This window comes from Xiphophorus maculatus, chromosome 4, assembly GCF_002775205.1.
Source record: "Xiphophorus maculatus strain JP 163 A chromosome 4, X_maculatus-5.0-male, whole genome shotgun sequence".
Taxonomy (NCBI): Eukaryota; Metazoa; Chordata; class Actinopteri; order Cyprinodontiformes; family Poeciliidae; genus Xiphophorus; species Xiphophorus maculatus.
Window position 1 is genome coordinate 29,941,823 of NC_036446.1, and position 26,858 is coordinate 29,968,680.

The following is a 26,858-nucleotide window of genomic DNA, read 5'->3' on the forward strand; positions in this document are numbered from 1 at the left end:
AACAGCACCATAATAACACCCGCACACACGCTGCGATGCCGTGGTGTTTGCTCACCGGGCATTGTCTTCCTCTGAGAGGCAACGCCGACACCGTCTGCAGCAAGCTAAAGGAGCTCGAATAAAACCGTGAATAGCATGAGTGTTTAAATGTGTCTGTGGCAGCAGTTTACAAGAGAAACGTGTGTGTGTGTGTGTGTGCTTTTTATGTTTCAACTGAAATGTTTTATGTCTGCGGTGAGTGTTACTGACCTGCGGGGAGTATTGTGTGGGAAGGGAATGACTATGAGCTGAGAGTTGGGAATGATGGCCGTCCACTCATGTTTCCTCGTCTCCTAAAAGAGAGAAAGAAAGCCAATAAACTTAAAGATGGCAGTCTATCAATTGAACAAAACCAGATTTATTTAAGATTGTTCATAATCTGAAAACGATCATATTTTACAGACAGCGACTAAGGCAGCGTATCCAACGTCTCGGGGAAAAACACCTCGACCTTTTCACATTTTGCTACGTTACAACTAGGGTTGGGACTTTAACATAGTTAACTGTGATTAATGCATTACATAGTGTGACAAAATTAATTGCATTTTTGTCGCTTTAATTTTTTTATACATACAAAAGTCCCAAGCATTTCTGGTACGCCAGATGCACAAGCTACATCTGCAAACAAGGCGACCAACGACAAAGCTGGTCCTCGAGAGACACTCTGATGGGACAGAGGAAAAAAAACTACTGTTGTGTGTTCAGGTTGTGCTACAAGGAGTCAGTGAAGCTATTCAAGCCTGAAATAGCATCTCAATGCTAATCATGTAGCAGCAGCAGCGCAGACTGAAGCCACATTTCTAAAGAAGTTTCATGAATGGTCAGGAGTTTTGTAACAGTTGAAAGCTGAATGGTTATAACAGCATTTGCACGGATCTGATGGTTGAATAACCTAAATAAAAGATTAAATGCACATATGTTGAGCTCATATGTCTATTTATTCAATAATTTAGCAGTAAAAAGAGTTTTGGAATCGAAAATGTTGCTTTATTTGTTTGTTTGATGGTTTTTGACAGAAAATGCGGTCAGTTCTGATAATTACAGAACCCCAAATTAACTCGATTAAAAAATTTAATCAGTTCCCACTACTTACTGCTTAAGGCAATTGGACATTTTTCAGATGTTTCCTGCTCTATCAGGTAAAATCTCAATAAAGCGCCTTGTATTTTCTGTTAGTAATGTGACAAAACCTGGAAAGGGACCCGAGATGTGAATACTTTCTCGAGACCCTGCAGCAGTGTCAACAGAAGAGTAAGCTGAGAAAAAAAAAACACGAGAGGTGAGAGACAGCAGATTGTAATTACTAGAAACACATTAAGGCAGGCGCGAGGATTAAGGTATAATTATACAGAAAATTTAAAACCTGGAGAAACGGCTGCATTTCTTATCAGAAATGTGTCTTAAATTTTAGAGTTTAGCTTCATGTCCATTATTACCTGTCATTTACCAGGTAAGCACACAAACAAACCCAGCATTAGGAAAAGGACAAAAGAACAAATATCATTGTGTTCCAGCGAACTGATGGCAGAGGCAGCTCTGTGTGGGCGATGTTTGACTGACCGGGCCAGAAAACGTCATGACGTCTGACACAGCTGGGCAGCGCATAGTTTTATAAACAGACTCATAATCTGAACCTCTGCATTTGATACTTTTATACTATTTTTTATTTTATTACAGAAACACCAAAATTGCATTTTTTGAATCTTTGCAAGGACTGCTCTAAGTTGCTTTTTATATTAACAGCATTTCATACTTTTACAATTCATAGCATTTTATATTTTATTTTTATTTTATCTACAACTACTACTCAGTGGTAGTTGTTATTGTGTCTTGTCTCTATGCTGTAACTGCGAAGTAATTTCCCTGCTGGGATGAATAAAGTACTTCTATTCTATATTCTATTCTATAAAGAGATTTCAGTAAACAGAACAACTGGATTGGTGAAGTTCAACTAAATGACCTAAAGTCGATATCGTAAACGTAAAGAACGTAAAACGATGTCATCAGTGAGCTGCAAAGTTCAAACTTTAGGAGAAAATCAAAAAGAATATCTCCCTGCTTCTACGTTTTCCTGTTTTTCTTACATTATAAACATTTTAATACTAAAATGTATGTCTGGACTAATGGTAATCAGGTCTGTTTCAAAATCTATGACGTTTGGCTAAATATGATTCTGGACCATATTATTCTATATTATCTACAGATTCTTAAATCGTGGTGTGTTTTCTTGGAAGCCCATATTTTGTATGTAAACACTAAAAAAAAAAAAAAAGTCATAGACCCAATTTACAACGTTGATCTAAAAAGAACTAGGAGCAAATAAAAAGAAATGATATTTGTTCTTTTGATGGACTCTGTACTTGTCTTTACTCTCCGTCAGTAACTTAGAAACCAAACTGACCACAGAGTTGGAAAAAAAAGCTTAAGTTTGATGTGGCAAATCAAAGACAGAGATCAGGATCTAAATATACATTTTTTGCTTGCAAAATATAATATTGCTTTTTCTATTTTGCAACAACAAATATTCGCTTTTTACTTGTGTTGGAACTAGCAATTTAAAAAAAAAAATGTTTTTATCGCAGAGTCTATAATTATTTGTAATTTGCAATTAATTATAGAAAACTATGTTGATAAACTATATTGATAAAATGATCAATATCTTAATTCAAAGCCTTTTTTCTGCAAAATTATTGAACACACATATGAGCTCAACAATGAAGACACTTGTAGTTTTGTAGATGTTATACAGCTAATAAACCCATCAGATTGGTGCAAAGTGCTGTCAAACCCATTCAACCCATCATTCTTAGACCATATTATTCTATGGGCTCTTCATTTTTTTAACAATAAAAAATAAAAAAATAAATTTCCATACTTATTCAGATTAGAAAATAATCCGGCCATATTACAGTCCATGTAGTATTCTAATTTTAGAATTTTTATCTACAGTTATAATAGAAAAAACACTGAATGAAGACAGTTTAGGATCAAGAGTTGCCAGAGCTACAGTTTATGAGCTCAGCGTAACCAGAGGCAACGGGGGAAATCACATCAGTGACCCCAAGACCATAACCGCGCTCGGAGCTGGAGGGATCTTTAACATATCCAGTCTGGCAGAATATGGAAGTGCTGCTGCTTTTTAATTGTGGTTCCCCATTCCTCAACACCAGAGCGGGAACCATATCTCGCAGCTATTTTAAATAAGCGTGCAGCGAAGGCGTTGCTTTTTTAAACGAGAAAAAGCACACTCCTGCCGCCAGCCGTTGTCGCTTAGCTCTCGGAAAGCGCCAACCATTGGTGGCGACCAGTGGGGGGTGGAGGAGGGCTGGGCGACGTTGGAGGCGAGTCAGCCTCCACTGCTGCTGTCTGGGAGCAGATCTGATCTGGCTGTTTGGAGGACGAAAACCTTCCCAAATCTTCAGAGAGAGAGAGAGAGAGAGAGAGACGGTCTGGTTCAAAGCCAGGGAAAGTAGCGGCGCTACCAGAGAGAGCCGACGGAGGCAGATTCAGACAGGACGGGTGAGAGTGACAAGGACTGATTAGTGAAGTAAACCACTTGGAACAGCAGAGGGAATCCCCTGGGTGGAAGATAAGTAAGCAGGAGGAGAAACACTCACAGAGGAAGAGGCTAGTAACAGATAGCAGAGATCAGATGAAAAATGGAAGACATTCAAGCACGTTTCACAGACCGTCCTCCTCAGGGACACAGCAGACAGAAACTGCTGTTAAAGACACACTCAATGCTATTGTTCACATCTGGAAATTTTGCACATACGCACAAGGCTGGAGGCCAAAAAGACTATTCCTTTACTTGCCATCCACAGCCACGTTGCTGCAGTAGAACAACTCAGTTAGCTAAATGAAACCTGGAGATGTAGGTATTATTAATTTAGCGCAGTGCGCCACAGCAACGGGAAGAATGACGCAGAAAAACAATAGAAGAATTACTCTAAAACCACTCGCATTATTCTTCTCTTTTCTCATTCTGAGCCGTAGAAACTGACTGACAGCAGCTCCACTGGCTGACGGAGCGGACATTTACTACCAAGTGAGTCCTCAGACACGTTATTCACCGCCTAAAAACACGCAGACATTTCCCACACGAAGAACAGAACATTCAGTCCGTTACATAATGTTCTCATGCTTGACGTTAGCTCTGAGATGATTAATAAGTGATCATCTGAGCACAGCAGCAGCAGCAGCAGTTTAAATTAAGCAGGGGTTTAATTTTAACACCTGTTTCTCTGATTATCTGTCACAGAGTTGGTGTTTGGGTCGCCTTCCCTTTTTTTCTACAAGCTGAACAGAATCAGAATCCCGCAGCACATCTTAAGGATGTCAACGTCAAGCTAGGAAAACGGACCTACTTCCCTCTCCCTTCATATTTTTGTTTTATGAAAACTTTTCAGTGACCAGTGAAATGCGATACCCTTGGACCTTATTATTTTGTTGTCATAGTTTTGACAATTAGTAGCAAAACACTGGGTCCCTTTTTCTTTTATATTTCATGCGTATATTTAAGATTTAGTGCATTATTTTGACAACTTGACAGCTAAAACCAATGGCAGCCATTGTAGGGAATCGGGTGCGGGGTCATCGTCACATCGCAACGTTTCTATAGGTGAGAAATTACAAAAGGCAGGGGGTGGGAAAGCAAAGATTGGATCAAATGTTCAGTGGAAGAAAAGTTGATTCAACGGTCAAACGCCGACAGCTGAGGTTGCCGGAGTTCCAGCTTAAAATTACTGGTAAAATATATTTTTCTTTCCCGGTCAGATGGCTTTGTCATTGTTGAGTTTACGGTTCAAAGATGAAAATGTTTTCACTTGAGGAAAACAACACCGTTTCTCCTAAAACAAACATGAAAGCAACCCCATAAATTGAACGTAGAAATGTAAAATATACAAATGACCACTTTCACAGATTAATTTCACATCACATTAACGGTTTAAAATTGTTTTATAGTTTACGGATTTTTCCCGTCACAAAAGTTCACTGTTTATTACTGTTAAATGTGGAGATATTTTTACCGCGTAGATCAGAAATCAGGAACGCAGATAAACAGACAGATTAAACCTAACAAAGGCATCAAGAAGGCACAGTGGAAAGGATTTATAAACATCGTCCTCTCTACAGTGGGACCCGGCTTTTCCTCATTAAAGACGTTGTAGATTTAATGAAGTCCCTCCACTCTCCAGACCCTCTGACTGGTGAAAAAAAGCCCACTTTGCATAATAGACTGCATCTTTAGGCCTTCATTAAGACACTTTGTAGAAGGAATGTGTAAGGAGGAGGGAAAATAGGAACACGAGACGATCTAAAAATGTATAGGGATTTTTAAAAAAAGGACTGAAAAAAGGCACAATAAAGCAGCCTGGTTAAGCTGAGAGTTTTTGGGCGCATTACGGCTTCAGAGTTTGTCGGACTGAGTCATCTGCAATTTAAATGAGCTGCTTGACGAAGACCTTGGTGCCACACGGGAAGGGGGGGGAAAAAAGGATCTGTTGTTCAGAATATTCAGAGCGACAAGTGTACTGGGAGAGGAAACAGAGCCGGAGATGGATGCGGGGACGGGGAGGGAGCCGAGCTGAAGAGCGTTGACATTTATGGGAGTGAAGTAGAAAAGTGTGGGAGATGAATACACTTCATCAACACAAGCTTGCTGTTGTTTAGCGTATTAGTTTTACATTAGCGCATCGTCCAACAGGATGCAGGATTGCTTCAGTAGTCATCCATGCATCGTGGGCTTCCAGAGATGTTAAAGATTTGTTATAAAGGATGTGACAACATTGAATTGTTGGCACTTCTGAACAGAAATGAACTGATAAGTTGGTTATAAACAATGTAAAGAATTAGTCTCAAAAACAGCAAGAAAAAAAAAAGATTTTAAAAATCCTAAATGTATCCATAAGGACAAATGTACAAATCTGGAAACATTTCTTCCTGTAAATACTAGAGTAATGGTGTAGAAACAAAAGGTTTGCCAACCAACACTCTTACTTAGAGTCTTTTCACACCTGATAGTTCAGTAAACTCGTTTTGATTAGGGAACAAACTTGCAACATTTGTGCTTTTGTACTGTATTGGGTCAAATGAACCAAACCCTTTAAAAACCTGTTCTACTCCTCACCTGTGGTGGCGCTGAACTTAGATCTACTGAAGAAAACAACATGAAAACTTCAGGAGAAGACAGGAGCACATGTACTTTCATCACAAAACGTAAACAACAGTGAAGGGTGGTGAGATTTTAGCAGTTGTATAATTCCACTTTTGTCTTTAGTAAAACTCCAAGAACCATTTCTCCCGCTAAAATGTTTGTTTTGGTTGTATTTACCCAGAATACCTTGCGCTATAGTCTGCTTTCTGTTTTTGGGTTGATCTCCAGCTGTTTCTGACATTATTAGCTAATAGTCAGGATAATTCCCAAACAGCACAGGGATGTACTGTATTCAACCCTAAAGCAAACCCCAAAGGTTTGGGGGACTGGACTTTTGAATAATTATTGCTTTTCTGTTTTAAGTACATAAATTGAGATCATTTTGGTTTTGCTTTCTTAAAATACTGCAAAGCGGTGATTTTCCCTAAAGGTTATCAAACCATTTCATGTTTAGATCTGGAAAACGTTCCATGTCTCCTGTATTATCCATCTCCCTCAATGTGTCTAAATATATTTCAGTTCTGCAACCCTTTTTTCTTTTAAAATACAAATTAAACTCTTGAAAGTAAACCTTTTAACACCTGGAATGAGGCGGAGGCAGAAAACATGCCTCTTCCAAAGATGTGGCCAAACACAACTTATGACTAGTGAAAATACGTCGCCGGTGCTCATTAAGGAGAAGAAGCGAAGGTAAATAATGTGAAAATGTGAGCGTTTAGGAAAATAATCCATAAATTGATATCAGAAATGGAAGACTGGAAAGAAATCCATACGGATTGTTGCTGCGATTTAAACTGGGTCCAGCTGTTACACCCACACACACACGCACACACACACACACACACACACACACACGCACGCACACACACACACACACACACACACACACACACACACACGCACGCACGCACGCACGCACGCACACACACACACACACACACACACACACACACACACACACACACACACACACACACACACACACACACACACACACACACACACACTTAGCGTTTAAAAGATGTGGGCATGGCACCTTTCTCACATTATCTAATGAGCTGCTCTCATTAGCAGACATCTTGTTTGAACACATTTCCTGACAAGGCATCACATCTCTGCATAAACAGCTGCAAAAGAAAATGTGGACCAAGCTTTAAATGATGGCAGAAAATTCAGACTGTTCTGATAGATTCAGCTGTTTCTGCTCTGCGTAGCAAATAAATAAACAGAAAGACGTTTTGATTGTTTTTATTATTTTATGAAAAAATCTAACATCCAGCTCCTTGACATAAAAAAGCTGAGTTCGGAAACAAAAACTTCTGCTCTCCGCCTGTGACTTTGAAATGCTAAACGTTTTCATGAATTATTCTATGAGCTGATATTTTCTTGGACAGCTTTTTGGCTCCGGTTATCGCCGCCCCGCGGCTGTTTCTCCCCCCTCACACTGAACTCAATGCAGAGACATAAAGTGGCAGAGACACGCATGGCACGCAGCGCTCAAAAGGGTCACAGGCTCCTCAGAAATAACTCAATTTGGAGTTTTAACTTCAGCTTTCATGTTACAGTGAAACTTGCACCTAGGCGTTTAAATCTGATGTTTTTTGAGCTGTTTTTTAAAAATCTTTACGTTTTTCTTTTTCTGCTCAATCACAGATGATAATCTGTTCAACTACGCAGCCTGTATTTGTCTTCCCCCTCTCAGCTCCCCAGCCTCCATTGTGTCTTTAAACATCCTCACCGTTTCTCCAGGCCTCCTGGGAATGCCAACGAAGAGGTGGTCCAGAAAGTTGGCGCTGCGTCCGAGGCCCAGCACAGTGTAGGGCAGCTGCAGGGAGAAATGAGCCGACTGGCTCAGCTGACCAGCTGCAGGGAAACACAGAGAGAGAAGCAAGAGTTGTAGATTTTTATGCGGTTCCTTTTAGAAACCCGTGAAGCGGCGGCTGGGATGAATTCTCCTCACAGGTGCTGCAGGCGTCTATTGAAAGACGGTGAGTCATGCAGACTCTGCAATTGTCTGATTTTAACCTACTGGAACCACGGAGAAAAAAAACAACATTTTTTTCTCATTTAATGACATAGCTGAGCAGCTTTTTAACAGATGGAATTTGTTATTTGTGTTTCCATGGCCACCATGAATTATTAACTTGCTCTGCTCTCTAGTCTGTTTCTGAATTGTTGGAAAATAAACTAAAGTTAAATAGCAACATTCCAGCACACACACACACCCCAACACGCCCACCCCCGTCCACGCACGCACTGTTTTTAAATGAGTATTGTATTGTATGTTCATGCATAGTTAAGTTAACTGCCATGTTTCTGCTTCAATAATCCTCTGAACTGCATCTGGCTTTACAGTGCTTAAAGCCTGTACAGTATAAATGCATGTAGAGTGAGTTAATGAGAGTGGAGTGTTTCTTTTGTGTCTGATTTGACAGCAAAATGTTTTATTAGCTGCGGTGACCGAATGGAAGAGCTAAATCACACACACTAGTAATGCTAGAAATCTAATGCTTGACTCTTGTGGGGAAAAAAGCCTATAAAGACCCTGTTTTTGGAAAGATACTTTGTAGGTTAAATAAATTTGCTTTAAAGATAAAAATGTGCACACGCATTAAATCTGAAGTGAACATTAAATTATTAATTTTCACTTCAATGAGGTCTGAAAAGGTATACCCAAATTAAACCAGCTGCTGTTCTTGAACAATTTGGAGTACATGCAAAAGCTCTAGTCTCTTTATGAAGATGACAAGCTAAATTTTCTATTTTTGCAGTCAAAAATACTTTAACTGTAAGTAGTTTGTAGCTATTACGTTTGTAACACAAAAAAATAAAAACTGAAAAATTTTGCTTCACCCAGATTTTTCATTTTTATTTCTTGAAAATGTACATTGAGTGTTGAATGTATGGATTGGGGAATACAATAAATCTGCAGAATAAAGTATTCTGCTCGTGGATTTCAAGATTGATCAAAATAGCACAAAAAAGAAATGTCATTTTGGACATGTTTATATTTGAGGAGGTACAGGGGTTGTCCAAGTGTGCCATTTGGAGCCTCCAAATGGCACACTTGGACAACATCACTGATAGTGGAAATTACTTATAATTACATAAATAAAATAGCATATCTAGGAGGACCAGGGGGGTTAGTGTACAGTCAGACCTCCTCCCCCTTCTTGCAATACTCTGTCCATCCGCCCCCCTTCCAACACTCAACGATATGCTAGCCCCCCCCCACCCCCCCCGAATCACATTGACAATCTGTGTAAAGTATTGAAAAAGTCTGCTCACATATGCTCTCCATCCAATCAATTTTCATAGAACAAACAAACATGTTGGTTTCTAGATGTGGAAAGCTGGCAGGGAAATATCCAAAAATAGTAAAAGAAACGACCCCGAAATAACTGGAAACGACGTCTCTCTTTCCTGCCACTTCCTGATGATGTGCTGCTCTGTGTCGGTCTGTCAAATCAAATCCCAAAAGAGGGAATAGCAGCTTGTAGCTACAATGTGAGAAAACGAGAAAAAGGTCAAGGGGTTTAAATACATCTACAAGGCAGTGTATCAATCAAACTGTTCCCCATGGAGCTGAGAGGAGCTGATCAATGTGGAAATGGATCTCATTCAACAGCAGTCATTCACTCTCTGTGCAACTCTCCTTTCTTGATGTTACGTTTTCCTTCCTTCAGATCAATCGTCATCCCAAAAGCTCCGACCCAAGTCATACATTTTAAAAGACATTGTCCCTGATGCTCAGCAAAACGTATGTATAACCTTTGAATTCGAGAAAAGCTGCAAAATAACTTCTAAAAAATATTTTTTTTTAGATAAAACAAAAAAAGTTTGGTCTGATTTAACTTCCGACGTTGAGATAAAAAATGTGTTTGCATCTTTTTACTCTGTGTATGTAAATATCTGGTTTCAACCGGATCTCTCCCTTTCGTCTCCCTCGTGCTCCAAAAATGCTTTCAGCTACAAAACACGACGTTGTGCAACAAAGTGAGATATAAATACCTGGAAACAAAAAAGCTGAGATCCCGATCTGATGTTTCATAATCATGTTTTGATGTTAAGGGCGACTGTCTTACAGTGCAACAAACATCCAATCTAGCTGAACAATATGAAAAAAAGAGAAAGTTTTGCTCTAAGTAATCGTCCTCTATTTACGTTTTACATGATTTTACGTAATGAGACGGATGAGAACCAAACGAGAGACCCTGGATTCTCACGTAGAGACGCATCAGGAAGGATACAAATCAGCAGGAGACACCTGAGGCTGGCACACCTCTTTCCGTCCCGCCCCCCGTTCTCTCTGTTCTCGCCAAGCCTTCTGCATTTAGTTCTCCTCTTTCAGCCTGTCCTTATCTCTCCATGTTCCCCCTGCTACATCACTCCGATTTGGCCTTTTGCTTCTCCCTCTTTTCATCCCTCCTCGCCGTCTCCTCTCTTGCTCCACTTCAGCTGCTGTATCTCGCCCACGCCACCCAACTCTGCCAAGTGCAGCCGACATAAATCAACCTCTATGTGGTAAACAAAGAGAGGGAAGGAGAGAAGGAAGGGTGGAAGAGGAGAAAGCCTGGAGGCAGCCAGTGATCAGAACTAATGTGGATAGACTGCGTATTGCAGACCACGGGGGAGAACAACAGATAGGTTTCTAATCTATGCTTAGCCTCGGTTTAGATGAAGAAGAAAAAGAGAGGTTGCTTTCATTTTGGGTCAACTGAATTCGGACCATGCGAGTCCACCTCGGTCTTTGAAGGTCTTCGTTTTTGTCCCTGGTGTGTTACTTAAGTAGAGGCAAACCTAACCAGCGGAAAGTAGGCATACATTTGTAGTGCATCATTAACAAAACTATATACAAAAAAAATCAGCAAGATCAAAAAATGTACTTATATGAGTAATTTAGCTCAAAAATGAAGTCCATGACATATATTATAGATTTATAATCTATAATATATATATTGTAGATTATCCAACAGTGTCCTCTTGGACTAACATTTTTCAGAGTGACAGTTAAGAGGCTACGCTTCACAGCTTATTACAACCCAAAATTTGGTTTCTCAGGACTTTAATTTAAAAGAACTGCATCTACTGAAACATCCATTTCCTGTAGAGTATCTGCACTCAGTACTTGGTCAAGTTTACTTTTGCATGAATTATTGCGTCACTGAGGCATGGGATGGAGATCAGCCTTTGCTTCTGCTGAGACGTAATAGAAATTTTGATTTTTAACCACTTGTAGCCATTATTGAACAGCAAACAGACAGGAAAGGTGGTGGAGAGAGAGAAGGGGAAAACATGAAACCAAAACCGTGAACAACCACGTCGAGGACTACTTGCTCTGAACATGGTGTATGTTCTTTCCTGACTAAGTCACTCAGTGCCTCCCAACCCAGGTTGCTTTGGCAGTCAAGTGTCCTTGACTTAGTTGTTGGATCTGGTGTCTCATCTTCCTCTTGACAACAGCACATAAAGACTTTCTAAAAATCAGCTCAGACCAGTTTACAGGCTAATCAACAACAGTAACACCATGGTCACTGAACCAGCTTTTGGTACCTTTGTCAAAGTGGACAGGTACCAAGCAGAGGAATAATGTCAGCATCTCTGTAAAGCTCCTCAGCAGATGGAAGCATTAAGGACTTCCCAAGTAAACAGCTGTATTGACGACCAACACCAGCCAATGACATGATTCCCAAGTCATCACTGACTCTGGACTTCAAGCAATTGGATTCTGCGCCTCTACAGCAGTGGTCTCAAACTTCAGTCCTCAAGGGCCGATGTCCTGAACCTCTTAGATGTCTCTCTGCATCAGCACAACGGGGTCCAATATCAGCTTGTTAGCAGAGCTCTGAAGAGTTTGACTGGACGATGGTGATGGTAGTTTGCCCTGTAATCGATGAGTTGCCAGTTCATTCCCCACTCTATTCATCTCTTTCGTTGCGTCATTGGGCAAGACACTTCACTCATCTTGCCTGCCTGTGGCAGTCAAAGGGTCAGGTGGCTCATGGCAGCCCCAGGAAGCTGTGGCTACTATCCACTGTGAATGTGTGTGTGAAAGGGTGAATGTAGTGTGAAGTGCTTTGGAGTCCTCTTGACTTGATAAAGGCTTAATTCAAGTGTGTAGGGCAAGGGACACATCAAAAAGTTACAGGGACTCTGGCCCTCTTGGACTGCACTTTGAAACCACTGGTCTACAGTCTTCTTTCACACTTTCTGGAGGATTTGATTTCTGAATGAAATGAAAAATTTACTTTCATATGAGAAGAGGAGTTTGGACCACTCAGTAACAGTCTATTCCTTTCTCTCCTTTGACACGGTGAGATGTTTCTGACGCTGTCACTGATGTAGGAGCAGCTTAACACAACGACTGCAGCCCATGTCTTGGATAAGACTGTGTGATTTCTCTTGAAGCTTTAGCCGCTTTCACAAAAACACTTCGAGGTGGGATTAAAGTGCCTTTTGCCTACTCCATTTTTTTGTTGTTGTGAAAAGACAGATGCAGCACAGGGGTAGAAGTCAACCTTTATCTGTTCCTTTCTTACTTGCCAAGCAAGGTAGTCAGAGCCAAACACTGGCAGTGCTGCAGAGTGCTGGGTTAGCTTTGTGGGTCGAGGGAGTGATGAAGTCTGTGTGATCACCTAACCACAGGATTTAAAATCCAAAGCCCCAGAATAATTTCTGCCAAAAGTAGAAGATTTTGAGAAATATCATTTAAATCTGAAGCATTTGCTCAGCCAACAAGATTGCCACTTTGATTTTGATTTTTAGTGTTTTGAAAAGAATGGTGTGGGGGAAAAGAGAGCCATCCTGCACTGCTGGCTTGTTTTTTGATAAATGTAGCAGTGTGGGATATCAACAACTTCACTTGTGATTTATGAAGGACCAGAGACAGCTTAAAGGTGGCTTGTCTTGGTGGGTTTATGATGGAAATGTTTTGTGAAAATGGCTTCTGACTCCTGCTGAAGTCCACACATCGTAAAATCCCCCCTTACCTCTTGAAAGGATTTCACTCTATTTATTTAAAAAGTGCTATTATTGATTTTGAATGTGCATCTTTTCCATCTGCACCTTTTGCTATCACTCAACCAAGAAACCAAATTTTAGCTTTTCATTGGCTGGAACACATAAGCAGCCAATGAAACACAAATAACCAAATAAAATATCCATTTAATAAACAAGTTTACTTTTTGAATTGAATTACTGAAGTAAATGAACGTCCAGTGATGCCTTCATTGATCGAGATGGACTGGTTTGGTGTAAGAGCTTTATTTCTGTTTGGCTAGAGGCAGCATGGCAGCTCAGTAGTAATCACTGACTTTTTGAACTTTCATTGGACAAAAAGCTTTTCATTGGACGTTTCTTTTTATGGCTAAAAATTTCTGCTTGTTTGGACTGTGTCTGCCTTCGCAGCTTTTCAGTGCTTCGCTGTGTTGCAGCGAAAGGGTGGCATAATTGCCTGAATTGCATATCCCCATGACAGAAACAGGAAAGAGACAGAAATATTGGCCATTTCCACAGAGAACTAGGTACGGTTTCATAAACACTGACATGTTGAGGGCTGTACAAAGACCAGGCTTCCAACAAGCAATAAAGCTGAAACTCAGGGTGCCTGACATTTATCTGAGTGGGCAACAGAACAGAAACTGATTTTTACTTTTTATTAAATGGCATCGGGCAATTTCCTAATCCTTAAAGGGCATTGGGAGAATGCTTGATGAGCAACAAAAGAGAGATAAAATCTGGTTTCTTATCATCCTATTAAGTTTAGCAGTCATGATGACTAAAGAAATGAATTTATACCCCCAAAAATCTGTTTAATTTCAGCACAGCATGACATTTAAAGTTAACTGGAAGCACACAAAGTAAAGTTTCAAAATTGTAATGAGTAACATGCTAACGATAAAATGTATCTAACACCAGCAGTCTGTCAAAGATGCATAAAGCATTTTGAACAGCTTCTTGATCATTTTAGGGAGGGCTGAAAAAGAGACAGTCTCTTTAAATTTGCTTATTACCGCCTCTAATTCCTAAGTTTCACTCTCTCTGCTGTCGTCCTTCTGACACTTTCCATGAGTTTGATGCGTTTAGTTGGCTTAACTTTGTTTGACCAATCCTCTACTCTATGATCCTTCAGCTGGTGTAGTTGATAAGTGTGTGATCCTCAGTCTTTCTGTAGCGAAGCAAAAAATCTGCTGAAATCAGTCTGTAAGCATGAACTCCAAACTTTTTCAACATCAGTGAAGATTGTGATGTCTCAGGGTCAGCAGCTTTTCTTAATTCAAAGAGCCACATTTACCACTGCTACAACAAAGAAAAATGTGTCTAGAGCAACAAAAGGCTTTGACAATTAAGGGAATTTAGCCAAATTTTATGTCTATTTTCAGATTTTAAAAACAAAAGTACATTTTTATCTATTATATCAGAGCAGGCTAGCTGAGTGCGTCCTTTCCAATAAATATGAAAATTGAAGAAAAGCTCATAACCCACGTAAAAACAAAATAGAGTAATAGTTTGAGGCTGATCCTCCCCATTAAATTACTTTTCAGGGTTTCTACTGTTGCTGGCCTTATGTTGTAAATATTCTATGCTGATTTAGCATAAAACACACAGAAATGTTAAAACCACCCTTTGTTATTCCATTTTTAATTAAAAATATTTCTAATATGGTTTTATAAAATGTTTAAACGCATGTCTGCCATAATCTGACACGATAGTAGCACCTACTGCACCTGCCAACGAAAAATACTCTGAAAGACGACTCCCTATTCTGAGTTACTATAATCCTTTTTAACAACAATCCTAACAATTTATCAGTGGAAAAAGCTAAAACAAAACTTTCACTATATTTGACACAGTATACACCATGTTCTGGACTAATATTCAGTAAACTGTAGGATACCTGTAGGAAATATTAGAAAATATGATCTACTATTTCAACTCTATGCTGATGACACTGAGCTTTATTTCTCACATAGCCTAAGAAAGCTAATCTGCTGCTAACATTACACACTTGTCTTGAAGACATCAAGTGCTGGATGTCCAGTTATGCATCTTAACCTCACCAAAACTAAGGTAATTAGAACTGGCCCAAAAAATGTCAGATGTTATTGTTGATGTCATGTTCTTAACTCTAGATGGTTCTGATTTAGCTCAGAATGCTAGATTAAGAAATCTGGTTTTACTTTTGACTGAAAATCTCAATAACAGTGTCCTTTTATTTAAGAAACATCAGATTTATATAACTTTAAGAATGTTTATATCTGTATGCTGTTTGGCATCCCTCTCTGGCTCCCTAGAAAATCATCAATCTTTATTTTCTTCTTATCACCTATGTGCTAAAAACAGTAAACACCTTAAAACAAGTATTGTCCTAAGATGTTACCAAAATTTCCTGATGAATAACTGTACCGAATTTGTCTTTTATATGCATTTCAAAATTTCAAGTTTTATTTGTCTTCTACAAGCAATTTCTTTTCCCAGCTTATATTCGAATCTTTAATCTTTAATGCATTTATGACCTGTTTGCTTTTGTCATGTGAAGTACTATATAAATAAAGTTGAGTAGCATGTCATTGATTTAAACATGGATGTCTTTGGAACGTCAGAACGAGAATGTACCCCAATGTGCACTTGAGTCGGCCATGATACTTCATTAACCGAGGTCACCACAGTTTGGAAGCAAGATGTATGCAATTTGCGGTGAAGATGTCACTACATGCTACACACTGGACCTTTAAATTAACCCAGGAGAAAAGTTTAATCAAGTGTAAAACCACTGAGATCGGAGCTTTATCTGGAGTTCCACTCAGACCCTTCGAGCGAAACAAATTATCTGTCAGCACCAAAAGTCCGGCGAACGAATCAGACATGTAAATACTGCTGGCAAAACCATGAAAGTTCTGTATACGTCAAAGTGGAACACAGACAACCCAGCATTTATGGAGAAATCATCAAAAAAACCCGATACGAAACACTGAAATTAGACGGAAAAAGATGATTCAGAAAGATCCAATTAGAGTCAAAAGTGCTGAAGAGGATTTGTGAGGGGGATTGGACCTTCAAGTAAAGCTTGGTTTGATGTTTTTGACAGACTGCTTACCCCGGTAAGGTGGCAAGAGGTGGATAGCTTGCAGCCGGCCACTCAGCAGGGTGGAGTGGATGAGTGTGTGTCTGTGTGTGCTTAGAGGCAGGATCAAGCAGGGTTACGTTGCAGGCAGGGAGCCTGGCTCAGCGTCTGCTTAGTGCCGAGCGAGTGTGTGTTTGAGTAGACTGGATAACAAACATAGCCGTGGTTGGAGGAAAGCCATTTCACAACATAGGGAGGCTGGCAGAGGGTATTATTCGGAGTGCAGAGTGTGACAGTGTCTGTGTTTTGTGTGTATTTGTTTGTCTGCCAGGAAGATTGGGGTTTGTGTGTCCTACATCGCTAAAGCAGAGCCAGCGGAGGCCTTGGCAGAGACTCCCACTGTGCACACATGATTGACAGCCTCCAGTTCATCTCTCTGAAGACAATGAGAAAACTCCAAATCTGCACCAGCAGTTGCTTTTGTGGAAGAACTTCACACACACACACACACCCACACACACACGCCCACACACACACACACACACACACACACACACACACACACACACACACACACGCCCGTGTGCATGCACACACTTATGTGGGCTGCATGATCTACTGTTGGATTGTAAAACCAAACAAGAAGCAGTTAAATACGGCTCCTCTCTTACAAACCTGTTACCAAACGAATTCTGCCACTTACTAAGTTGTTGGATGGATGAAACGCACAGATTAGAAAAACATCTTTCACTACACGACTATTAAAGCTTTAACATATAACTGACAAAAGCTAAAATGTAGCTAGGTGGACAGACATGTGATAACATCACTTCAAAATGTAATTAAACATTGATAACACTTTATTTGGAGGGGTGTGAGTGAGACTGACATGACACTGTCATAAATGTTTGACTGTTGTCAAAGTGTCATTCAGTAAATAATGACTTCTAATGCAAAGTTGTATTAAAAGTGCATTAAAAGCCTCAACTTTGCATTGAAAGCGTCATTATATGCTGAGTGGTGCTTCGTAACAACAGCTTAAACATTCATGAAAACTCCTTCATGTTCATAACTGGTGTTATTTCATGTTTATGACAATGTCATGTCAGTCTTATGCACACCCTTTCAAATAAAGTGTTGCCAAAACATCATTAAAAACGCATTAAACAAAAAACTGAATAAAAACCTTGAACACATTTTGCAGTATTTTCTGCCACATATTTAATAAAGTGATTACATTTTGCGGCAATTATTCCAAAATGCAGAGGTTGTTCTTTTTTTTTTTTTTAGAAATGATTATGTGATAATATGACGCATTATGTGACAAACAATCACAGTCTAATCATTATATTTCTAATAAGGATCATGTTGTAGCTCCTAATCACATTTAAATCAAAACGTTGCTGAGCTTCAGGTCATTTACCTTTTCAGACTCACAGGCAGATCCTCACTATTAACCTACGTCATTCGAAACAATTCAAAATTCAAACATTTTATTACATTTTGTGTTGACTGTTACTTTATGTGCTTTGAGTGATGTTTTATGAGACCCTGATTTTATTATATTTTTACATACTGTGGCCATCCATCCATCCATTTTCTAACTCCCTTGTCCCTAGAGAGGTCGGGAGGTGCTGGTGTCTATCTCCAGCTAACGTTCTGGGCGAGAGGCGGGGTCACCCTGGACAGGTCGCCAGTCTGTCGCAGGGCAACACAGAGACAGACAGGACAAACAACCCTAGGGAGAATTTAGAGAGACCAATTAACCTGACAGTCATGTTTTTGGACTGTGGGAGGAAGCCGGAGTACCCAGAGAGAACCCACGCACGCACAGGGAGAACATGCAAACTCCATGCAGAAAGACCCCAGGCCGGGAATTGAACCCAGGACCTTCTTGCTGCAAAGCAACAGTGCTACCAACTGCACCACTGTCCAGCCACATATTGTGGCATTAATGCAAATAAGAATTTGTTAACTCACTTGGTTAAATAATAATAATAATAAAAAAAAAATCAAACAACAATGTGGCGTAACAATATGTAGCTGAGAAAATGTCATCAGTTTTTTTTTTTGATCAGTTACATTGCTCAAAATAAGTCAAATATTTTAATCATGTTAACGTGCAGTGCTGACCTTCATACCCTATTATTATTTCAAACAGATTCAGCGTCCTCTGTTCCAAATGATGATCATTAATAACAAACAAAGAGCTTGTTACACCTGCGGCTTCGGCTCAGTGTTGTTAAAGGTCAGGCGAGTCGCAACAGATGGCAGCTGAGGTCCATGTTTATGAAACTCTTCCTACATTTACGAGTTAAAATTTTATCATGACACTTTTGCAGCTGTACTGCTAAAGTTCGCAATGAAAGATTTAATATTAGCAGTAAGTGGACAGATGATGCCCTCTTGTTCTAAATGACAGTTTGCATGCAGATAGTTTATCATCAGTTTTACATTGTGGCACAAATCTGTATCTTTATTAGTGAAACTTTGCCTGAGCTTTGCTATTACAAATGTTATTGGAAGTCCAAGTCAGGTCTCGGATGTTTAATAACTGAAGTAAATATGGTCTGCCTACGAAACTGTCATGTATCGTTTACTGTGAACGCTGAACATTTAGCAAACGACATTTTCCAGAACGTTTCATCAACCGAATCATGTGCTTCAACATCAAAAAAAAATAAAATCTGATAAAGGTTGAGTAAATATGCTTTGATGCCTAAGAAAGGATTATCTGTGATTCATTTACTTTTTGTTGATTTCAGTAAATATTACCTCTGTCAAAGGACCAGCAGCACTGTTGCACTTTAAAAAAAAAAAAAAAAAAAACTTTTACTTGTTTTTAAATCAAAAACTGTGAGTGGCCCAGAATGCCTGGTTGACCCAATCTGTATTTAATTTAACTTGCAAAAATACTATAAATTATTTTGTCAATTAATAAAGCAAACATATCACCTACGTTGAGTGTGGTTCTATTTTTAATTTAAGGTTTTTTTTCCTCTGAATGTCTATATCTAGGTTTTCTCTGGACTCGTTTATACATTTACTTACAGATCAGCATGTTTCCATGTGCAGGCTTATTATTTTATTGTATGGATCATTTTACATTTAGTTATATTTAAATTACTTACAATAGCACACTTAGATTTATACATATTTGAAAAAAAATTATACGGTTATATTTGTATTTACTACTATTTAACACATTGGATGGAGTAACTTGTCAACAAATAAACAATTTCCTCTTGGGGAGCATTAAGGTATATTCTATTCTATTCTATTCTATTTTGCAAAAATGCAGTCAAGCTAATAGCTAAAGACTTATTAACTGCTATGTGAAAAGTTTCCACTCCCACCAAACACAGCTCAGTTTGTGTTTTGGAGACGACTCTTCTTGTCGCTCTCAGTGAGAGGATTGCAAGAATATTAGAAAATTATACAAATCTGTATTCACAACTTCTGTTATCAAGTCTAAATGGTAAAAATGTTGCAATTTAACCACCAGAGGTAAATGGATTTTAGCTTGTTTTATCACCCCCCTGAAGTTATAATAGAGTACATTTAGATAGACATTTATGAAGTCAATCGACAGAAGATTCAGCTAACATGAACAGATTGTTATAAAACCATTGTTTGGGGGAATCATCCAGAAACCTCCATGGGTAAAAACCCCCCAAAAAACACAACAAGAAGAACAACAACAAATGCAGCCTTTCACAGAAGATGACATCTGTCAGAGCTGCGGTTTGTGGCTTGTGAGACAAAGATTGTTTTATAAAACTTCAGTCAGGATGAAGTCTCCATTCAGTAGCGCACACTGAAAAGACTCCAGTTACCATCTTTATGTCAATACCAAAACCAATCCTGATAATGTTACTTCAGTGGCTCAGACTCTGCTAGTAAAAGTGTTTTTTCAGCTACAGTCAATAAGCCTCTGATAACTTTAAGCTAAAACTGATTTAAAACATTGTTTGTTCATGAAATGATTTCATGTGTGCATGATCGAACTTTATTGATCTTGTTTTAGCCTCACAACTGAATATGGAGTTCCTACATTATTTTCCTGTGAACATCACAGACTCGGTCAATTTCCCACCTTTTCTTAAAATTGTTTGGCTGCAACATTTAGTCATTGTTGAATTCAAAATTGAAAGTATTTCACCATGTTTCCTTCTTATTTACCCATAAAGAACAGAACAGAATAGCTAAATCAAGTAGTGGCAGGATGTAAACTGAATAATTAAACTAGCAAACTTTTATTCCTTGTAGGAATCAGACGACAAAACAGAAAAAAAAGAAGAGAAATTGAAAATCAAAAGAGAGCGAGAAGACTGATGCCTCTGAGGAAGTCACAACATGTTAATGCGTGTGAAAGTGTGTGTCCATCTGCCGAGTTCTTCTGACGCATGTCTTCATATTCCGTCTAGAGGCTTTCCCACCTCTGGCTGGGAGGCAGCGAAACAATGTCACGCATAGCAGTCTGAAGCTAAGCTATGTGTGTGGTCGTGTGAGACAATAGGAGATGTGAGAGACTGCAAATAAAAGGGAATTTATATATATATACCTATTAACATATATATATATATATATTAAAGGACAAAAAATATGTAATATAGAGAAGAAAAAAATAATAAAATAATAGAATAATAGAATAAAATCCCATCGTAATCCCCTAAATTGATCCATGATGACAGTGTAGTCATAAGCTTGGCTGACTTGTGGTGCAGAAACACTGACGAGCTCGCTTTCACTCCCAAGAGCTTCGAAACTACAAAAAAAACCCCCAGAAAAAACCCCCCAGAAATTCCTATTGCCTGTCGCTATAGAAACCATTTGCTCCCCTGATGGCGATAAAGGGAGCAAATTGCCGAGATATAGGGAGGAGCCGAGAGGGACAGGAGTGCATATGAACACACAGAGCGCCTCGCCAGAAGAGGCCCCTTCAGTGCCAGAGCAATGATGCCAAGATCTGAAAACTGACTGCGAGATAAAAATGTGTGTGTGTGTGTGTGGGGGTGTGCATGCGGGCGGGGGTGCGTGTGTGTGTGTGTGATGTGATTCAGCTAAAGGACCCATTGGGCTTCATGGCTGCTCTGTCCCGCTTCGCACCGCCTCTTAAACACCACGGCAGTGAGGCATGTAAACACCTGCGACCGGAACGACACGCGGGAACAGTAGATCGCCGCCATCACACCAGATCGCTCTGTGTGAGAAAAGAAATCGTATAGGTCTGCAAGAACTGGAGTTGAATTTCTTGTGTTCGCAGCATCTATTTAATGCCACCAGATCTGCCAAAATGTCTTGTAATTCATTTTCTTCTAACTTACACCTTTGACTCCAACATCATCAAACATGCAGGCACTGATCACGTGATTCTTATTTTTATTCTTTTTTAATGTATAGTTTGTATTGTGATGAACCTTTGTGATAAATGGCTTTTTATTCTTTTTAAATTTATAACTTTAAGATAAAAAATGGTTTTTATTTATCAGTATTATCCTATTTATTGGAAGAAGCTATTTAAGCTGCCTGTATTGTACTATTGTGTTTATATTGATTGTACCTAGAGATGAAAACTAGCCTCTATGGCTAACTCTATGATATGTGCATTGTCTCTTTTGAAATAAATAAAACAACCACAAAAATAAGAAAAAAAAATCAGATGTGGCATTTTGAAAAGAAATTTTGATAAAAATAACTCTTTAAAAGTCACACAGCCAAAGGCAGGTAATAGTCTCACCCAGCCACACAAGTGTGTTTCATTGCATCATGTGTAAAATATTAACTGCGCTGCAGGAGAAAAACAATCTTCAAACACCCCCTTTTCCCACATTTCTTTTCTAATTATCAGCATGGCGTGTCCTTATCTATGCATTGCTTGCTTCTCATCAATTATGCATTGTTATATAGAGTTTTACACCCAGTAATGACTCGGGCCTCAGTTGGATGGGAAAATCCGGAGTGAAATAATATCCTCACACAAAAGACATCCACACAAATGTAGAATATATTCACTGGGAGACTGAAGTTCGTTTGAGTAAAACGCTAAGCAAATATTGTTTTTGTCTTATCCCTCGTTTTATTTCAAACGGTTTTGACAGAATGAGACCAAAACGGAAAGTTTGCAACCCACAAAAACAGCGTTCTGTTTGCAGCATCTGCCTCACTGGAGAATAAAAGCTTTTCTGAGCTGCTCCGATGTCACACTTGTGACATACATCTGTAGGTTTAGGCCGAAAAAGAAAAACTGGTTGTGACAGATCAAGTTTCGTCACATTTTTCAACTGTGTTTAATGCTTCCTATGGGTCCTTGTTGGGCGTTCAATTCAGGACAGGGTATGTTACTTATGATGAGATGCCACTGTCTCATTTTGTTTCATTTCCCCCTCAACCCTCATAATTATCTGTGGATTAAAGCTCAGTGTTATACACAGTCTGAGTGGCCAAAATGACCAGCTGACTATCAGGTAAATTAAGGGTGTAGACGCTCAGAGCATGGAGTCTCCTCGGGTGACTTATAATCTTTATTAGTGCAGAGAGAACTAGCAAACAGCTAACCTAATTCACCAGCTAATGAGTTCAAAATCTCTCACTTCATCTGTAACTAAAACATAATCCTTCTTAGTGATTTGTTGTTTCTCTGCTATGTTTTTATAAAGTCTATTTATATCTAGAACTGTGTAATTAGCTAACTCGCTAGCTAGCTATCTAGCTACCTCCCTAGCTAGCCTCTTCCGCTGAGTTATGACTCAGCGGAAAAAACACGGTCACACTGACATAATTCCATGTCAATGACTTTTCATGAACTGCAGCAGTTATTTTACAATATGAAATGATGTTGTAGTCATGTATGTGGGTTATTACAACCTTTCCGGTAAAGGTTGTAATGAGCGCTCCAGTTAGTGTCAGTTAGCAGTGGCGGCTAAGATCAGCCGTTTTACTTGCGTCTCGTGGTGGAACCATGTAATATGCTCCCCTATGTTTGTCATGTTTAATGAGATGTAGATTAAAAAAAATAGGATTAATCTCCCACCACTAATGTGCTGTATTACAACATCTAATTTGTAATTGTCGACAGAGTAATATGAATAGGAAGTTAATGCTAGAACATTATTCATCTAAAGCTTCACATCATTTTATTAAAACGAAAGGCAGATACAGGTAAATGTGATGGGGATTTTATGCTCTTGTTTACATAAACTCCACTTTATTAGCTATTGCTATGCAATTGCTTCATAACCAGCCTGTCACATGGCAGCGACTCAATTATCTATCTAAGGCAACGTGATGAAGTTGAAAGCACACAACATAATGAGTCCAAAAGAGGATTTAAATGACTTTGATCATGGTACAGTATGTTGGTACCAGCTGAGTTGAGTTTTTCCACAATCTGCTGATCTACGTTTACCGAGAAAGGCCGGAAAAATATGAAGAAACCCAGTAAACAGCAGCTGCTGGATGAAAAAGCCTAATTAATGTGAAGGTCGGTATGTGAAATATAACCTCTGAACGCAGAGAGCGCTAGAACCGTGAGGCAGATGGGCCACAGCAGCAGAGGACCACACCAGGTGACTCTCCTGCCGTTTTAAAACGGGACACTGAGGTTAAAATCTAATCTCGGCCCATACTAGACTAGAAACAAGATTCCTGGTCAGGAAAGTGTAAACTTCTGCTCCAACAGACGATGGGGGTCAGAGTTTGGTGGAAACAACATGAGAGTATCCGTTTTGCCTCAAATTATTTCAAACTGGCTTCATCAACTTGACAACGAGTTCATTGTACTTCGATGGTCTCCATAGTAACCAGATCTGAATGAAGAAATTGAACTAAATTAAGAAAAATGGCAATTGTTGAAGCAGAAGAGACAAAGGAAAAAAAAAGGTAAGCTACACTGTAAAATAAATCTCAGAGGTTATCCTGAAAGTGGAAGTGAATCTAAATACCTTTATGATATGTATGCTTTTGATATAAATATGTATTAATTCTGAACTAAAAGGCTAGACTTTGTAGCAAGTCTGAAAGCAGCCGTTGCACAATAAATTATATACCCTTTTATGTTAACTAATAAAAAAATAAAATAAAAGTTGGGCCAAAAAGTTAGATTTTTTTTCCTTTCCAATGCTCATCTCATATCAGGCTTGAAAAGGTAAAAGCTAACAAACAACTCTAACTCTGGATCGGAGATGTCCGCGTAACATGCCTGCAGTCTTAATGGGATCCACAAAAAAGCCATGAAGCAGAAAGAGCAGAAGAAGTACGCAGCCTGAAAGAGGTTGGAAATGCTTTCTGAAAACAAAAATCACACGCACCTAACAACGCCTAACACCAAAGGCCTTTTTAATAGGCTGGCAGCACACAACAACGAGCCACTGAACAAGTTCTTGCACTTAGAAAATTGTAAGTCTCTTTTTTTACAGAGGAAAATGAACAATCATCCACGTGATTGCTATGACTCAAAGACATGTAGGGATGGCACTGGAGCGGTTTAAGTTAAATATCATTGGCTATATTACAATGATGCTCATAATGAGCTGCAGCTAACTCAATCCAAACTAATAACTATTCAGCTCTCACTAAAACCAAACTACAAACCAACAGGCAATTCATAAAACCATTTCTTTGCCTTCGTAAATAACGAGTACCAATCTGCTTATTTAACCGCCGTATTTTTGTCAAGTGTTCAAACATTTTATTACTAGGATGGGTTATAATCTCATTTTGCAAACCAATGACTCATCGTGCCAAAAGAGAAGGCAGTTTTATTAAAAGCAGTCCGACATTTTGGAATGCTGCATTCAATAAATTAAACTATACATCCCGAAAAGTCTTATTTGTCAGATTAAGATATCTTTTGGAAATAATCTTTAAGCGGGGATTAAATATACTTTTTATTAAGCCCACATTTCTGTTTTGCTTTATTTTTAAAACATATATATTTTATTAGTTTGATGTAATATTTAAAATTTAAACATCATGCTTTCATTAGCTATAAGCAGAAAATCACAATTAACAGAAATAAAGGCTTTCAAACTTGCACCTCGGTGGAATTAATCAATGTAATGTGTTTCACTTGGGGACAGACAGAGTTCCTAAAATAAATGGGATTTTCCAATAATATTCCAGTTTATTGAATGGGTCTGTATTTCACAAAACGGCCTTAATGGCTATCCTTTTATTCTGTCTTAAGCAGAAGATTTGAATGTAGGAAAACATACAAGCCCTTTAACTGCTAACGGTCGGCGATGTTTAGAAGATGATTGTTCACTGGGCTGAACAGAACCAGCCCCAGAGAGAGTTCAACATGCTGCTGGCCTTCCTTTGTATCTGAGAAAGGCTGGAGGAGAGATTAACAGGTGAGAAGTTAAAGGGGAAAAGAAAGGCAGCGTGAGCGAGTGAAGAACAGGGAAGTGAAGAGCTAGCTAAGCCTGATCAATAGTCGTTCTCAGCATCTCTAGGGACAGTTACCTCTTTTTGTTTTTTCCCTCCCTTCACTCTGATATTTTCTTTCTTCTTTGCTTTTTCCCCCCTGATCTCTATGCACTCTGCTACTCCAGACTCCCATGGTTTCCTATATTCCACTTTCATTCTCTCTCCAGTGCTTTTTTTTTGTCTGCAGTCGTCCACTCTACACCTCCAGCCCCTTCCTCAACACCCCCTGATTTTCTCTGCTTTCAACCCAATGCATTTCTCCCATCCACCTACTCCTCCATCTTACCTGCAGATTTTAAATCCTCCCTATGTGCTTAGAGATTATGCTTCATATAATTGGCAATGAAAGAGTCTGAGACTTGGGTACCACTTACTGTTTACTTGGTTTTGAATTGAGATTTGTTTTTTGGTTGTTTTTTTTTGAAGTTTTGATGAGTGGTTGCATTTTACTAGATATGAAGTGTGTTGTGTGTGGGCCACTGCTAATCCCACAAACTCATTAGACTAATTGGAAGGACTGCAGAGAACTCAACATTGATTTTAGCTGGTACAGTTTTCCTTCAAATGAACGCGACTTGTTTTCATGTTTTATTCTGCCTTTTTGAACATTTGTTTCTCTTAAATGTTTGTTTCTCTCCTTTCAACACCTCTAACCAAGTTTTAGCACCAAGGCAGATAATGAACTGCTAAGGGTTGTTAATGCCTGTCTCTCACATCTGTAAAGGCAACAGTCATTCAGACTCTTCTGTGTAATAATGAGGTTTATACAAGCACTGGAGTGAGAATGTGCTGAATACAGATTTTTTTTGTAGCTTTTGCATACTGAACGAGACATTTAAAACAATAATCAAGCATTAAGCTTCTGATGAATATTAGATTAAAAAAAAAATTCCTCCAGACTTCCATCGTGTGAATCCTCAAACACTGAACCGGAAACATGTAAAGGTACAGCTAAACATAGTAAAACTATACACTGATATTTATAACAAAGTACATGTCTCCAGATGTTTGTTTTTTCCTCCTGGTCACTTCAGAACAAACTATGCATAAAATTATACAGAGAGCTTCAGCACTGCTTTCAATTTTCAGTCAATGCAGGTTTGCATGCCTAACGTGCATCAAAATTGGAGCTGCAGGTGGTGTGATGTAGAGTCCGCTGCTTGCTGTAAA

The 26,858-nt window shown here is 39.0% G+C and overlaps 1 protein-coding gene across 1 annotated transcript in view; it reads right to left on the reverse strand.

The window, feature by feature from the left end:
- itfg1 (integrin alpha FG-GAP repeat containing 1) overlaps positions 1–26,858 on the reverse strand; it is a 169,716-nt gene that overhangs the window by 12,859 nt on the left and 129,999 nt on the right. The window contains exons 15-16 of the mRNA XM_005802501.3: positions 7,935–8,059; positions 250–332 (exon numbers count right to left, since the gene is read on the reverse strand). Coding sequence (XP_005802558.1) covers positions 250–332; positions 7,935–8,059 — 208 coding nt within the window. The remainder of the gene's footprint in view (positions 1–249; positions 333–7,934; positions 8,060–26,858) is intronic.